This window comes from Salvelinus namaycush, chromosome 32, assembly GCF_016432855.1.
Source record: "Salvelinus namaycush isolate Seneca chromosome 32, SaNama_1.0, whole genome shotgun sequence".
In the NCBI taxonomy this organism is placed as follows: Eukaryota; Metazoa; Chordata; class Actinopteri; order Salmoniformes; family Salmonidae; genus Salvelinus; species Salvelinus namaycush.
Genome location: NC_052338.1, coordinates 4,321,947 through 4,338,134, shown reverse-complemented (window position 1 = coordinate 4,338,134; position 16,188 = coordinate 4,321,947). Strand labels below are relative to the sequence as shown.

General features: G+C 41.3%; 2 protein-coding genes and 3 non-coding genes across 5 annotated transcripts; 1 reads left to right on the top strand and 4 right to left on the bottom strand.

Annotated features, from left to right (window-relative positions):
- Positions 1–5,299: 5,299 nt before the first annotated feature.
- Positions 5,300–10,705, top strand: LOC120027012 (N(G),N(G)-dimethylarginine dimethylaminohydrolase 2-like). The gene is made up of 5 exons (XM_038971854.1): positions 5,300–5,608; positions 5,872–6,060; positions 6,623–6,742; positions 8,665–8,808; positions 10,500–10,705. Exons 1-5 carry the CDS (start codon positions 5,300–5,302, stop codon positions 10,614–10,616), a joined length of 879 nt encoding a protein of 292 aa, XP_038827782.1. The 3' UTR covers positions 10,617–10,705.
- Positions 10,706–12,724: 2,019 nt separating this feature from the next.
- On the bottom strand, positions 12,725–15,572 carry LOC120027014 (40S ribosomal protein S5). The gene is made up of 6 exons (XM_038971855.1): positions 15,448–15,572; positions 14,559–14,668; positions 14,071–14,280; positions 13,454–13,582; positions 13,003–13,101; positions 12,725–12,846 (listed from the first exon to the last, which is right to left on the bottom strand). Coding segments are annotated over exons 1-6 (618 nt in total). The 5' UTR covers positions 15,449–15,572; the 3' UTR covers positions 12,725–12,777.
- On the bottom strand, positions 13,193–13,323 carry LOC120027552. The gene has a single exon (XR_005473313.1). It is a non-coding gene; the product is annotated as a small nucleolar RNA SNORA3/SNORA45 family (small nucleolar RNA).
- LOC120027550 lies at positions 13,775–13,902 on the bottom strand. The gene has a single exon (XR_005473311.1). It is a non-coding gene; the product is annotated as a small nucleolar RNA SNORA65 (small nucleolar RNA).
- Positions 14,368–14,499, bottom strand: LOC120027551. Its single transcript, XR_005473312.1, has one exon. It is a non-coding gene; the product is annotated as a small nucleolar RNA SNORA3/SNORA45 family (small nucleolar RNA).
- Positions 15,573–16,188: the final 616 nt, after the last annotated feature.

Below are 16,188 nucleotides of genomic sequence, written 5' to 3'. Positions count from 1 at the left end.
CACAATTGCAGTACAACTCAAGTTTGTTATTCAATCCAATACACAATCATGAAACATTATTGTATATTCTCTTAAGTTTCTGTCATGCCACCTCCACCGGAAACCCAATACTGTCTCCAATGCCCACACACATGCACAAACACACGCATGTAAACACACACGCATACACACACACACAAACGTACAGCCTGCACTCACCTTGCATCTCCACTGCTGTGCCAGCTAGTCAGCGTTGTCCGGCAGGACACTCCTGAGGGAACTTGAGGCAGTCCATAGGAGAGATGGCAGGAAACACATGTGTAACAGCACAGAGGTGCTAATAAAGAAAGGGACCAACATACATTAAGATTATGTATCAAATATAAGATGTACATCATACTAATGGGGGTATGAAGGTGGGGAAAAAAGACAACTCAGAACTAAAGGTATTGATTTTCCCCTAAACTTTTTAATGGTTGCAACCTGGTCTCAGAGCATTTTGTATTATTCTGTATGTAAATCCAATACACTCCATTTAGTATAATATGTTACTTTTCGTATGTTATGTATTAATTTGTGGGTGTCCATTAACCATTTCATATATGTTACGAATAACAATTCGTATTATATGTTGTGCATTTGCCAAACGTACAATATGTTACAAATTTGCTAAATGTACAATATGTTACGAATTCTAGCTAGGTGGCTAACGTTAGCTAGCTCGCTAACGTTAGCTAGGGGTTAGGGTTAAAGTTAGGGTTAAGTTTAGGAGTTAGGTTAAAGGGTTAAGGTTAGGGGAAGGATTAGCTAACATGCTACGTATTTGTAAAGTAGCTAAAAAGTAGTAAGTAGTGGAAAAGTTTCTAAAATGCTGATGTCTTCTGGGATGAGATTCAAACTCGCAACCTTTGGGTTGCTAGACATTTTCGTTATAAGCCCACCCATCCACTTTGACCTTGCCTTCATTTAAGTAACCATCTGGCTTACATAACCATACCAAAGGTAACATATCATTGTAAATTGCGCTTTCGGATTTACATACAGAATAATACGAAATGCTCTGAGGCCGGGTTGACTAGATAATGTAGAATTATTATCTCAATGCATTTCTCCTGTTATTGAGCTATGGGTCGAATCTAAAAAGTTAGTTGTCCTTGTTAAACCTATTGAATTGAGTATTCTTAGGCATTATCAAGCTTATCTCTTTTCCTCAAACTTTCTCATCTCCATCCTTTTCTTACATACCTGCCAAAGGAAGACAGCACAGGAAAAGAAGGAACATTTGTTGAGAAGACATCTTAGAAGTTGTAGAAGTTGATTCTTGGGCACTTTAGAAGTATTACAAACTCTTCTCTCGTTTTGGTAAATGTCCCTGCCTGATACCTTCATCCTCTCTCTTCTACCAACTCCACTAGCAGTTAATAGGTAGCGTGTCCCATTCAAACCCAAATTACATTTATTTGTATCTCTTTCCTTCCTTCCAAGTCAGCATCCAATCAATCCAACTCTCAATCTTTCTCTCCCAGTCAACCACACTCTCTGTTTTTTCTTACTGTATTATTTCTCTCTCTGATAGTGCAATGTGTCCAGATGTCATTTGTATTGTCCTCATATGTTCAGTTGTAAATTCCCTCAATCTACCTCCCCATCTATCTCTGGTCCTCTTTCTTTCTAACCAACCAGACACTGGGAGCAACGTTTTCCACCCAAAACTCTCCAAATGTAATTTGGATGGTAACCATGTAGTGCTTAAACTGACATGGATTTACACAGAGGGCCTTACTTTTAAGACAACAACTAAATGTGACATGTAGGGTGGCGGTGATTTATATTGTACCCGACTCAAGTTACACATCATGTCCAAAATGAAGGCTACACCCACAGATGTAGATACAGACAACACATTAAAAACAGTGGAGAGGATGCACTGTATGTGTAACCTACAGTATATCATGATGCATTTTATACATGAGTATTTCTTGCTGAAAAGCTTATGCATTCGACTTATGCATTCAGCTTATGCATGAGATAATGAAGAGAGAACGGGAGGGAGACAGACAAACAGACAGACGGACGGAGAGTGACTAAGAAAGAGAAAGAGTAGGTAAGAGACAGGAAGAAATACTTGCAGTAAGAGTAGCGCAAGAGGAAGGAAAGAGAGGCAAAGAAAGTAACTGCATTATCCATAACTCCCTATAGAGTGCCCTGAGGTGGGCAAGGAGGATAGTCAAGTGACAGGAGTCTTGTGATAGGGGTGGGATCAGACCGGATTAACAGTTTACCAGGCATTAAGCACACAGCCAGCCTTCCTGAAACCCATTAGATAGGCTAGGGTCGTGTTCATACATCACAGAACGGAAGAAAAGAGAGTGAAACAGGGAAGAACTACATGAACTTGTCCAATAATAACTGCTTGTTTTTTCATTTTCTGTTAAAAAAAAAGTTTTGCTATGCTGAAGGGAGGATTGTCTGGTTGGCCTATTCTAGTGCTGGTATGTAGAGTACAGATCCTCCACTGTATTTCTATGGGATGTTTTGTGTGGGCTGGAGTTGGGCTGACAGATGGTGTTCTTTTGTTAATCCTGTGTTTGTGTGTGTGTGTGTGTGTGTGTGCATGTGTGTGTGGGCGTGTGTGTGTCTGTTTGTCTGTCTCTATGTGTCTCTCTCCCTCTCTCTCTCTCTCTCTCTCTCTCTCTCTCTCTCTTACGTCATCAAATGAACTTCCAAGCTTTTTTTCTGACTCCCAATCAAATCTGCAGTGGACTGTTTTGACATGTTTCACTGCAGTAACATATGCCAGTCGCTAGACGGGAACATTGCACTGCCCTGTCTGCAGGTCACACACGCCATCTGTCACTAGTGGGTTTGTTTCTGTGTTTACCATTTAATCAGAGATGAATATCTCAAATGTGAGACTGAGTAATGCTCAACAGTTGTAGGCCGAACCTCTCAAGTGTGATAAACCACCAGCATTGATAATGAATTAGACAACTATTCTTAATTTTCCAAGACAAACAGACACTTTGACAAACTATGTTGTGTGACTCCGTCATGTCTCTTTCTCTTGGACCCATTGCACAGATATATGACCCATATTGCAGAAAAGCCAGGATTATTTTTCACAGACAAAGACTAGAGACCAACAACACACACACACACACACACACACACACACACACACACACACACACACACACACACACACACACACACACACACACACACACACACACACACACACACACACACACACACACACACACACACACACACAATTGAATAGTCAAACGTATTGCGTCTGTAAAAAAAAAAGTGATGAAAGTTTGGGAATTAATAATGTAGCCAATTTAATCTGATGAGCGCACGATAAGAAAATAGCATTGCAAATGTATATAACTGTTCACGTTTATATTATGTAGAATGGGCGGATACAAGTTAGGCGAGGGTGCTGGGGGTTGTCACACTTGGAAACAATGGATCAGGGGGAAAATATGAATAAAATAATCTCTCCGAGGACCACTGAAATCAATCTTTGTTACTGTGAATTCTGCATAGAAAGAGTTTACGTTAGAAGCAACATTTCAACGGGTTTGGCGAACATTTTCTAAGGAGATTAGCTGTTAAGCCTAGGCCTACTTTATTAAAGTGACAGAAGTCAGAATCATTTGCGAGTTGAATTCTATTCGATCTGCACTTTCATACAAGGTAAGAAGCAAATCTATCGTGATAATAACCTACTGTCTACTTTTCTCGTTGAGCGGAGAGTTGGAATCCTGGACAGGACGGACTGGTGGGGGATGTGGAGGGGAAGTGGGGGATGAAAGGGTGAACAGGGCAACGGGTGAGACGGGGAGAGGGAAATATAGAAGAGAAGATAATAACGAGATACGATGACCGAGAAGACACAGCCAGGGGGTAAGAACAGAATTTGAATAACCTCTGTAAAAGCATTAATACGGTAGGCTTCCATCTTCACTTAGATTTTTGAATATTGACATTGCACTGGGCGTGATGAGCTCTTACAGGCAAATATTTCAGATGTTTTTCGTGCAACTTGTTACTCTGCAGATGGCTGGCATGGGATGCCAAAAATACATTGAAATAAATGAGTAAGAGAAATGTTCCTAAATCTAGGTTTAGGTAGTCTACATTCCTAAAATCAATACTGAGAAACATCCCTTTTTGTTTGTTATTGTCTGATAGTTAATTAAATTCTGCCGTGAATGGTTATTATCACCCTGCTATCAAATGTTTTCTCTCTCTTAATTATCCAGAATACACTAAATGTAGGCAGAATGTGAACATATACGGACATGATATTGACAATCCTGCACCACTTGTTGCGTTCAGCAAAGAGAATATTGCCGCCGGGATTCACTACAGGATGATAATAAAGCAGTCATTGTCTCTAAACTGTAGGCAATGAGCGGATATATTTGCCATTGTAGGATGTTGTGCTCAAATAATCTGCCCTTGAACAATGCAGCCCTTGTCTGTATTCTCCCGTCCACTCTGTTATCTGTATTAATTCTGGTTCACAGTTCAACTTGAAATAAGAATAGTGTCTCTATCTACATGACTAGCTGTTGAATAATTGTTTTTATTTAGTTGGTCTCAATCATTTAAATCAAGTAGCATATGGGGGCTGTATAGTGGTGGACACTGGACATTTCAGATTATCCTTTTTTGATCCTTTTTTTTCATGCCATCTCTGTCCAACTCCAGTATCACCACAAAACAGACTTTTGTCTCTCTGAGGAAAATATGTTATGGTCCAGATAGTAGCCTATTGTATGTCCTACAGTCGAAGAGACTGAGATGCGTGCAGTAGAGCAGACACAATTGATCACAGGAACTTTCATCTAATGAGTCACAGAGCACGTACAAACATGCTATATCCTTCTCATCAAAAAGCCCCAAAGAATCTGTCTCCCTCCTTTCTTTCAGACAGCAATCAGACTGAAACTCCCCATATTTACCTCCCTGGAACTATACTCCCTGGGTATTGGAGTGGCTGATCACTGAAGTGGAAGAACAGGGATGAAGACTTTCTCCTGTGTGTTTTCCTGCCTGGTTGACAGACTCCCCATAGAGTTGCTGCTTCTCTCCATCACATCCCTTTAGTGTCCAGCTGGTCTTGCCGTCACACCTCGCAGCTTCTCAAACAGTTGGGAACACAATCTGACAAGAACTCTCATCCACTCCCTCCCACTCATCTAGTGACATACACACACTTTCACTGTTCTGTCTCGTAGTGGCAGAACACCACTACTAGCCCATAGCCAGGGTACTCCTACACCTGCACACACACACACACATTATGGCAAGCGTGTTGCCGTACGGCCGCTTCACTCACGCCGTGGTGCGGGGCATCCCAGAGACCTTTGGGAAGGTTGATGACGAGAAAAACGACAAGGTCGAAAACGGGGAAACCACGATGGACCTGGCCAAAGCACAGCGTCAGTTTGGGGTGCTGACGGGGGCTCTGAGACAGAAGGTGGGGCTGCAGCTCATAGAGATCCCTGCAGACCCGGAGCTACCAGAGAGCTGGAGGATAGAGGATGTAGCGGTGATACAGGGAGACACGGCACTCATCACCAGGCCTTTCAAACAGCAGAGACGCAGTGAGGTAAACACTGACCACAACAACTGAGAATTTTTTTTATTCTCTGTATCGCAGATTTTTTTTTTTACCCTAAATGAAGAAGATGTGTGTGTGTTGTGAATCATTCCACTAAACATGTTGTAGTTCTGTCTAAATTATTGATTTATGTTGCTGTTAATTATGTTTTAATTATAGATTAATGTTGCAGTAGAGTCAGTTTGACCTGGAAAATCAACTCTCTCTCCCCTTTTCCCTCCCTCCCTGTCCCTTTCTCCTAATTCCCTAAGACTGAAGCAGTGAGGAGGGTGATGTCGGAGCTCAACCTGACAGTGGTGGAGATGGGGGCAGAGGAGGGGGGCTCCGCAGGGGCCACGCTGGAGGGCAGTGACGTGCTCTTCACCGGCAGGGAGTTCTTTGTGGGAATCTCCTCCCACACCAACCACAGAGGAGCTGAGGTTCTGGCTGACACTTTCAGAGTGAGTATAGCTTGATTCCTTTCTCAAACCACATGAGGACAAGATCCAAAGTCCCTCCCCTCCAACCTTCTCCTCCAATATGTTCTGAGAAAGAGGCAAGCAAAGGGGACGTAAGGAATCAAGGAAAGACAAATTGGGAAAGAACCCATGTGTTGCAACAGGGATGAGCAGGTGGCCATTGTCCTATTGTATTATGAGATCTATAGTTAAAAGACAAATAATTTTTTATGTACAATGTAAATGTGTACTTCTTACATCTCTACCATGCTCCCATAAACTAGACATGATGTTTTCACAGTCAGGTCTGTTTATTTACATTTTAATGGACTTGTTGGATTTGGATATTCAATATCACTCAGGGTGTGGCATGCAATTGTGTGTGAGGCTTTGTTTGTGTCTGCCATCTGTCTGATTTCCTGGTGTTGCTTTACATGCAATATTTACACTGTATTTATTATCTAATCTATCTGATTTCTTACTTGATTTGATGTCCAAGTACACGACCATATCCCTGTGTACAATATTTTATATTTTGTTCTTACCATCTCTGTCCTCGTTTTAGGACTTTGCTGTGTCCACGGTGCCAGTGTGTGGGGGAGCTCGTCTAAAGAACATCTGCTCTATGGGAGGTCCTGATACTATCATCATCAGCAACAGTGATGGGGCCAAGAAGACCCTCCGGGTGAGCGTGTGTGTTGTGTGTGTCCGAGAGAAAGATGGTGAATGAATATACTGTAGCTCTCTACCCATGTGCAGACCACATTCTGCTTGCCACAACAAACTCCCATTCCGACATGCAAAGGGATCACCTCAAAAGACTCTCTCCAGCCCAGTATTTATGTCACTGTGCTCAGATGAATAATGTAAATGATAAATCAAGCGTTATGGGACTGTTTTAAACGATCATGGTGTTGTTTAGAGTCCTATAAGCCCACATGACCCTAGTATCTGCTCTAGAGGTCGACGATTATGATTTTTCAACGCCGATACCGATACCGATTATTGGAGGACCAAAAAAATCCGATACCGATTATTCGGACGATTTTTATGTATATATTTGTAATAATGACAATTACAATATTACTGAATGAACCCTTGTATTTTAACTTAATATAATACATAAATAAAAATCAATTTAGTTTCAAATAAATAATGAAACATGTTCAATTTGGTTTAAATAATGCAAAAACACAGTGTTGGAGAAGAAAGTAAAAGTGCAATATGTGCCATGTAAAAAAGCTAACGTTTAAGTTCCTTGCTCAGAACATGAGAACATATGGAAGCTGGTGGTTCCTTTTAACATGAGTCTTCAATATTCCCAGTTAAGAAGTTTTAGGTTGTAGTTATTATAGGAATTATAGGACTATTTCTCTCTATACCATTTGTATTTCATATACCTTTGACTATCGGATGTTCTTATAGGCACTATAGTATTGCCAGCCTAATCTCGGGAGATGATAGGCTTGAAGTCATAAACAGCGCTGTGCTTCAAGCATTGTGAATAGATGCTGGCAAACGCAGGAAAGTGCTGTTTGAATGAATGCTTGTGAGCCTGCTGCTGCCTACCACCGCGCAGTCAGACTGCTCTATCAAATATCAAATCATAGACTTAATTATAATATAATACACACACAGAAATATGAGCCTTAGGTCATTAAAACATGGTCAAATCCGGAAACTATAATTTCGAAAACAAAACGTTTATTCTTTCAGTGAAATACGGAACCGTTCCGTATTTTATCGAACGGGTGGCATCCATAAGTCTAAATATTGCTGTTACATTGCACAACCTTCAATGTTATGTCATAATTATGTACAATTCTGGCAAATTAATTACTGTCTTTGTTAGGAAGAAATGGTCTTCACACAGTTCGCAACGAGCCAGGCGACCCAAACTGCTGCATATACCGACTCTGCTTGCACAGAACGCAAGAGAAGTGACACAATTTCCCTAGTTAATATTACCTACTAACATGAATTTCTTTTAAATATGCAGGTAAAAAAAAAAAAACTTGTGTGTTGATTTTAAGAAAGGCATTGATGTTTATGGTTAGGTACATTGGTGCAACGACAGTGCTTTTTTCACAAATGCGCTTGTTAAATCATTACCCGTTTGGCGAAGTAGGCTGTGATTAGAGGATAAATTAACAGGCACTGCATTGATTATTTGCAACGCAGGACAAGCTAGTTAAACTAGTAATGTCATCAACCATGTGTAGTTAACTAGTGATTATGTTAAGATGTATTATTTTTTATAAGATAAGTTTAATGCTAGCTAGCAACTTACCTTGGCTCCTTGCTGCACTCGCGTATCAGGTGGTCAGCCTGCCACGCATTCTCCTCATGGAGTGCAATGTAATCGGCCATAATCGGTGTCCTAAAATGCCGATTACCGATTGTTATGAAAACTTGAAATCGGCCCTAATTAATCGGCCATGCCGATTAATCGGTCGACCTCTATTCTACTCTATTTGGTCCCCATCCGGAGATGATTGGCTCATGCACATTTCAATTTCTCCTTGTGTGGGCTACTCTAATGTGAACAGACCCTGGCCGGTGCTGTCATGTGAAACTTGTTGGCCCTGCCTATGTGTGTGTGTGTAGATGATGGAGCAGCTGACTGATCACCACTACGAAGTGCTCACGGTCCCTGAGGGTGCAGCAGCTAACTGTGTCTACGTCAGGGGCCCCTCCAAAGTGGACTACCTGCTTCACCCGCCCCCTGAGGAGTGTCCCGAAAGTGTCCCTGTGAGTGAACAGTGGTCTTTAGGTTACTTTACTAAGCAGCACTTTTTTAATATCCACTTTATTGTGCCTTTGACATTTACATTGCCATCAGAAAGTATTCATACCCCTTGACTTATTCCACATTTTGTTGTTACAGCCTGAATTTAAAATAGATTAAATTGCTTTTTTTCTCACCCATCTACACACACTACCCCATAATGACAAAGTGAAAACATGTTTTTAGAGATTTTTTGCACATTTATTGAAAATTGAAATACAGAAATAATCTATTTGCATAAGTATTCACACCCCTGAGTCAATACGTGTTAGAATCACCTTTGGCAGTGAATACAACTGGGAGTCTTTCTGGGTACTTCTCTAAGAGCTTTGCAAACCCGGATTGTACAAAATGTGCACATTGTTCTTAAAAAAATTATTCAGGCTCTGTCAAGTTGGTTGTTGATCATTGCTACACAGCCATTTGCAAGTCTTGCCATAGATTGTCAAGCCGATTTAAGTTAAAACTGTAACTAGGCCACTCAGGAACATTCAATGTTGTCTTGGTATGCAACTATATGGCCTTGTGGTTTAGGTGATTTTCCTACTGAAAGGTGAACTTGTCTCCCAGTGCCTTTTGGAAAACAGACTGAACCAGGTTTCCCTCTAAGATTTTGACTGTGCTTAGCTCTATTCCCTTTCTTTTTATACAAAAAAAACTCCCAAGTCATTGCAGATGACATGATGCATGATGCAGACACCACCATGCATGAAAATATGAAGAGTGGTACCCAATGAAGTGTTGGATTTGGCCCAAACATAACACTTTGTATTCAGGAGCTAAAGGTAATTTCTTAGCCAAATTTGTTGCAGTTTTACTTTAGTGCCTTATTGCAAACAGGATGCATGTTTTGGAATATTTGTATTCTGTACAGGCTTTCTTTTCATTTAGATTAATATTGTGGAGTAACTACAATGTTGTTGATCCATCCTGTTTTCTATCACAGCCATTCAACTCTGTAACTGTTTTAAAGTCACTATATGATGAAATCCCTGAACGGTTTCCTTCCTCTCCGGCGACTGAGTTAGGAAGGATGCCTGTATCTTTGTAGTGACTGGTGTATTGATACATTATCCAAAGTGTAATTAATAACTTCACCATGCTCAAAGGGATATTCAATGTCTGCCTTTTTTTTATACCCATCTACCAATAGGTAACCTTCATTTAGGCTTCATATAACAAAGGGGTTGAATACTTATTGACAAACATTTCAGCATTTTTTTGGGTAAAAATTTCTAAAAACATAATTTCACCTTGACACCATGGGGTATTGTGTGTAGGCCAGTGACACAAAATCTCAAGTTGATTCATTTAAAATTCAGGTTGTAACAAAACAAAATATGGAAAATGTCAAGGGGTGTGACTACTTCTGAAGGCAGTGTAAGAGAGAATTTCTTTATTTTCAGTACAAAGTCCCTCTAGTCAATTCCAAGAGTGCCATGATGTTCTATTTCATTAACTTTCATTTTTCTCCCTGATGCAAAACACCATGAAATAGTCACATGATGAAGTGCATGCTAGAATAAAGAATGGAGGATGAACATTAGGCTACTACACAAAAGCTTGTCAACCAGCCGTCGCGGACCTTGGCCAAAGATTCTCCCAATAAATGTGAATGTAATAAAATTGTATTATATCTCTTCCTGCCCCCCAGGCCTTCCAGAAGCTGACGGACTACACCCTCCTCCCTACAGCGTGCAGCGAGGCCTCCAAGCTCGGAGGGTCTCTGTCTTCATTCTGCCTACTTATCAACAGGAAGCCATACTTCTAAATGCCCTGCTCTTCTCCCATAGAACACACATAGACTTTCATTGACTGTATGTAAATACAAATGTGAACATATCAAGGACATCGCCAACTGTTGGGCAGGGAGCTAAAGAGAAAATCTTAATGGGATCCTTGGGACATCCCAGATCTGAAGTTGAAATTTAAAACGGGTAAGATAGGGGTATGGTTAAGGTCAGTGTTTAGGGTAGGGACATCCCAAGGAGCCCGGCACTACACAGGGCTAGAGGGTTCAATGTGCATATTCTGCACAACTGCACCCCCTACTGTGGAAAGAGAGCAGTGTGGCTTGATGAACATTAATAGGCTGTAGATTTGAAATGTAGGTGTTCTGTATGCGGGCATTTTATGTCCCTATATAACTTGCATTTAACTACTCATCCATTCTCCAACCCACACTATCCGCGCTCCAAGTAGGCTGTTTTGTTGCGGCCATAGAAGGGACGTGCCACTTCATCATTTTACAATTTGAGTGGTAAACTTGCAATGGCTGCCGGTCCTGAATTGAATGGGCACGTCCGTTGTATGGATTCCATATATGGTTATATCGACCTTTCGCAAATTTCTAAATACAATCACAGAAAAAGTAGTTCGGAGAGCAAATTCCTCGTGTTGAAAAAGACGAATCTCTCAACTCAATATTTTGCGAACACGAAGGGAGGCGCAGCGAGAGGTTTTACTAATTCAAAAATCTTTCGACACGAAAATAACGTGCCAGTTTGGCAATGTGTCTCGAATGTATTAAATATTTAAATGATTTGCTACGTGAGGCTTATTTCAGAGTAGAATTTTGGTAATGCGGAAGTTGTTACGAGTGTACTGTTTGATGCACGTGACTTTCCGGTAATTTTGAGAATTAAAAAAAACTTGCCCCTTTAGAAATCCAGGACGGACTATGCCTGAAGTACAGCGTCTCTTCTTGTTAAATATAGGCGGTTGACGTCAACACTACTAATCGAATATTCCCCCCAAAAAAGTACTCAATTAACGAGATTTATCCACCAATCCAAAAACCGGAATAGGCGGGAGTTTATACAGCACACCATACGCTATGTGGAAAAAGAATCCCTAGTACCGCTCGCCAACAGTTTTTTAGTAGCCTTTGTTGCCGCCAAATATTCTACAATCGGTTTTACGTCTTGGGCTATCAGTGTCAGAGTAGCCACCCAGTAAAATGTGGGGCATATATTTAAAACAAATAAAAATAACATCCTCTCCAGTCATGTAATCTAAATAAAGTAGAATTGAAGGAAATTAGTAAACACCTCTGCTCAACTGTAGGCCTAAGCAACCACGCAAATGTGATAGATGCATGTAAGGCTTTATTGTAAAGTGGATTATAAATGCACGTTTGTTGAATTAGAACAGGTGAAACCTGAAATGCAGATTGAGGGTCTGCTTTTGAAAAACGTATCCTGCCACCAGGCCTGGCTGCGTGCTTTATATAGGTATGAATAAACTTGTTATATTCTTTGTCATACCCTCCAAGGACATGACTGATGTGGAATTTTACACACTTAAATAATGTCCTGGTGGTTGAGATGACAGTCAAATGAATAGCCCAAGGAAGGAACGAGTTCATAAATCCCCTTCAACAATTTCCAGCATTACAGTTGACTTGTTCCTGTGGATTAACCAAGGCCCAAATTGCAAAGGCCTATGGATTGAAACACTGACAGTTGTTCATAATGTCTCAAACATAACTGAGGGTTGTACACTATTGCTCAACACCTCCAGACCATGATATAGCAACTTGGAACAAACTGGCATTGTTTGAGTCACAGTACCTGGGTTTTGTACTTTGTTGCAAAGTCCTCATTGGTGATAAAACATTGCCACTGGCCTACTTCCCATTAGAATACAAATCAGTAGTTTGCGATTAAGACACTGCATTAATTTATATAGTTCAACTACCTATAGTCAAAACAAGTCAACTCAATTTGTACTCAAATTCAGTATAGCCTTTGTATGTGATGTTTAGAACTTTGTATGTAGTAGAGCAAATTAATTAATTTTAAACCTTTGACTAATTTCTCAACCCAGTCATGTATTGATGCCCTTATAAGTGTGCATTTTACTAAACACCATACCACATTAAACAGATGAAGTTCAAATTTATTTCCTCGTTTTTTTCTAGAAAGCAAACATTAACGGTTGGACTTGGCGACTCTCTCCAACTCATCCTTCTTCTTGATGGCGTAGGAGTTAGAAGAACCCTGACAGAGACAAAACATTCAATACACTGATCAAAACCAAATAAATTGACATGGAGAACTAGTAAAAAAAGAAATTGTATGAAAACTGCAGACTGGTCCAGAACCAAATGCTAAGTACCGAAACAGCATTTGAGACTACACTTTAAACAGTCTCACCTTAGCAGCGTTGATCAGTTCATCGGCGAGGCACTCAGCGATGGTCTTGATGTTCCTGAAAGCAGCTTCTCTTGCTCCAGTGCAGAGCAGCCAGATTGCCTGAGACAACACGGTGGGGGCAGACATGCACAACACAGAACATAAATAAACTACGTTGTGAATCTGCACAAAACACAAGTCAAATTGGACATTCTGTATCTGAGCTGGTGATTGGCTGGGCCACAAGAGACTACAGCCAATGAATAGGCAAAGATGTTCAATCTGCGAGCACTCTAGCACACCAGGACAATGAGTTTGTAAAGGCGTGACTCTAGCCTCAAGTACACAAATGACAAGTCTTTCATTATCCTGTTACTTCACTTGTGACAGCCTAGATTTTTGGCAGTGAAACAAGTGGCAGCATACACAGGCACTGAGTTGGAGAGCAGAATGTGCAGGCAGTCTACTTCACCTGGTTGACTCTGCGCAGAGGGGACACGTCCACAGCCTGCCTCCTCACAGTACCAGCACGACCAATACGGGTGGAGTCCTCACGGGGTCCGCTGTTGATAATGGCATTGACCAGCACCTGCAGGGGATTCTGAGGGGGCAAGGCAGAGGAGAGACAAGGTCAACCACCACAACTGTACTGTAAACCATATTCAGGGGTACAAATCACAGGGACAGCCACATAGAGCCTACATTTGGGACATCCAGCTGACTGAACTAAAATTGGAGTGATAACTAACAGGAGAGTAGGCATGGACTTAAAACATTAAAAGTTCCATGTGGTGTGTGTTCCAGGCCTTTCGGCACAGAGTTGCCCATTTGTTTAGGCAGCCCTGCTTCCTAGAGCTGGGTCCATCTGAGCCTCCACTGGATTATACTCAGGTCACTAAAACAGACCGGCATAGTGGCGGGAGGCTGACAGGCATGGAGTTTAAGGCAAAGACCGGGTTCCAAACGGCACCCTATTCCTTATTTAGTGCATTACCTTTGACCAAGGACCATAGTAATGCACTATAAAGGGAACGGGGTGCTATTTGGGACAGAAAAAACAATGATGGATAAGGCAGAGATAATACGTACCTCGCCAGTAAGCAGGTGGATGATCTCAAAGGCATGTTTAACGATGCGACAGGTCATCAGCTTCTTGCCGTTGTTGCGGCCATGCATCATCATGGAGTTGGTGAGACGCTCCACAATGGGGCACTGGGCCTTGCGGAAACGCTTGGCAGCATAACGGCCTCCAGAGTGTGGCAGGTACTTAGCATACTTCTCCTTCACGGCAATGTAATCCTGAGGTGAAGCAAAAAGCATAAATATTAGTTCCCGTCCCAAGAATTTAGGTTTGAATGTCCAGGTTAAGGGAATATATATATATATATATATTTCTGAGCTGGTGATTGACTGGGCCACAAGAGACTACAGCCAATGAATATGCAAAGAAGTTTACTATGCGAGCACTCTAGCACACCAGGACAATGAGGGTTGTAAAGACGTGACTCTAGCCTCGCTTACACAAATTGCATTTTAGTGCCTAGAAGGGTCACCAGTCGAACATTGAAATGCTTCACCTGCAGGGAGATGTCATTGATCTGAACATCATCGGTACTCCATTTCCCAAAGAGCTTGATTTCTGGCGTTTCAGCCACTGCTGGGGCAGTCTCCCACGACTCTGAAGTCACTGGAGAGAAACATAATATTTGGTCAGGCAATACTGATGATTTAATTATGAGACCAAGGTACCACAAGTGCAATGTCTGGCCTCAGATCCTACAAGGCAAAAGGCCTTGAAATAATGGTATCCTACATTACCACATGATCAACTAATTCGTTGAATGCAAGAGGAAACAGGAATGAATTTCTGCCACTGCTGCCAACACACGAATAGTGAACTAACGTTAGACATAACGGTTAACGTTTACTAGTGATGTTGGCAACGTGGCTACACATGGACAGCATAAATACATGTGTAAATAACTACCTGTAATTAACTAGTAGGAATAAAAACAGACAATGTGAACGAGTCTACACACTAGGCCCAAAAGCCTAACGCGAGTCTACCAACTAGCGGTAGCTAGTTAGCTACAGTGACGTTACAATTTCACCAGCCAACGTCAGATTGTAAGCAAAACAATATTATTTCAAATAGCCATGTGTTAAACAGCAAACTAAACATATTGTAAAGCAACAATGCGCTGAGTGATCCCGTGAGGACGCTAAACGTGTAGTTAGCTAGACATATATGTTGCACATGTGCTAGCATCGCGCTAACAATCTTCCCCTGATGAAATCATTTGAGCACGGAGCAAACATTCAGATTCCTTAAAAACAACTTTGGACTAAAAATTGTGATATACTTTTGACTCAAAGGCAAACGAGTAATGTTACACGTATGATGGGTTGACATTGTGCTCTTTCATGCAATTTTGGCCATGAAAATCGTATATTCTTTTCACTCACTTGTCTGCCGTTCTGTACCACACTTCTCAGAGACGTAAAAGGGCCTGGTGAGGTTGCCTCATGCAGATATCCAGCAAGGCGGAACTGAAGCAAAAGTATCCGGCTTGCACGGGTTTTATGGAATTTTAGTTCCATGGCAGAAATCTCATCTCCGATATTAACACGAAATCTGGAAATGTAATGACAACTAAAATTGGAGTATATAATATCCCTGACGTGTTTTACATAAACCCTCAGAAGTTATTGATGTGGTGATCCACATATGTTTCAATGAAAATAATACGTCCTACTGAATTTGGATGGCGCAAGGATAGTACACTGAACAAAAATATAAATATGTAAAGTGTTGGTCCCATGTTTCATGAGCTGAAATAAAAGATCCCAAATGTACAAAAGGCGTATTTCTCTCTAATCTTGTGCACACATTTGTTTACATTCCGGTTAGTGAGCATTTCTCCTTTGCCAAGATAATCCATCCACCTGACAGGTGTGGCATATCAAGAAGTTGTTTAAACAGCGTGATCATTACACAGGTGCACCTTGTGCTGGGGACAATAAAAGGCCACTAAATGTGCAGTTTTGTCACGCGACACAATGCCACAGATGTCTCAAGTTTTGAGGGAGCTTGCAATTGGAATGCTGACTGCAGGAATGTCCACCAAAGCTTTTGCCAGAGAATTTCATGTTAATTTCTCTAAACGCGCCTCCAACGTCATTTCAGAGAATTTGGCAATAGGTCCA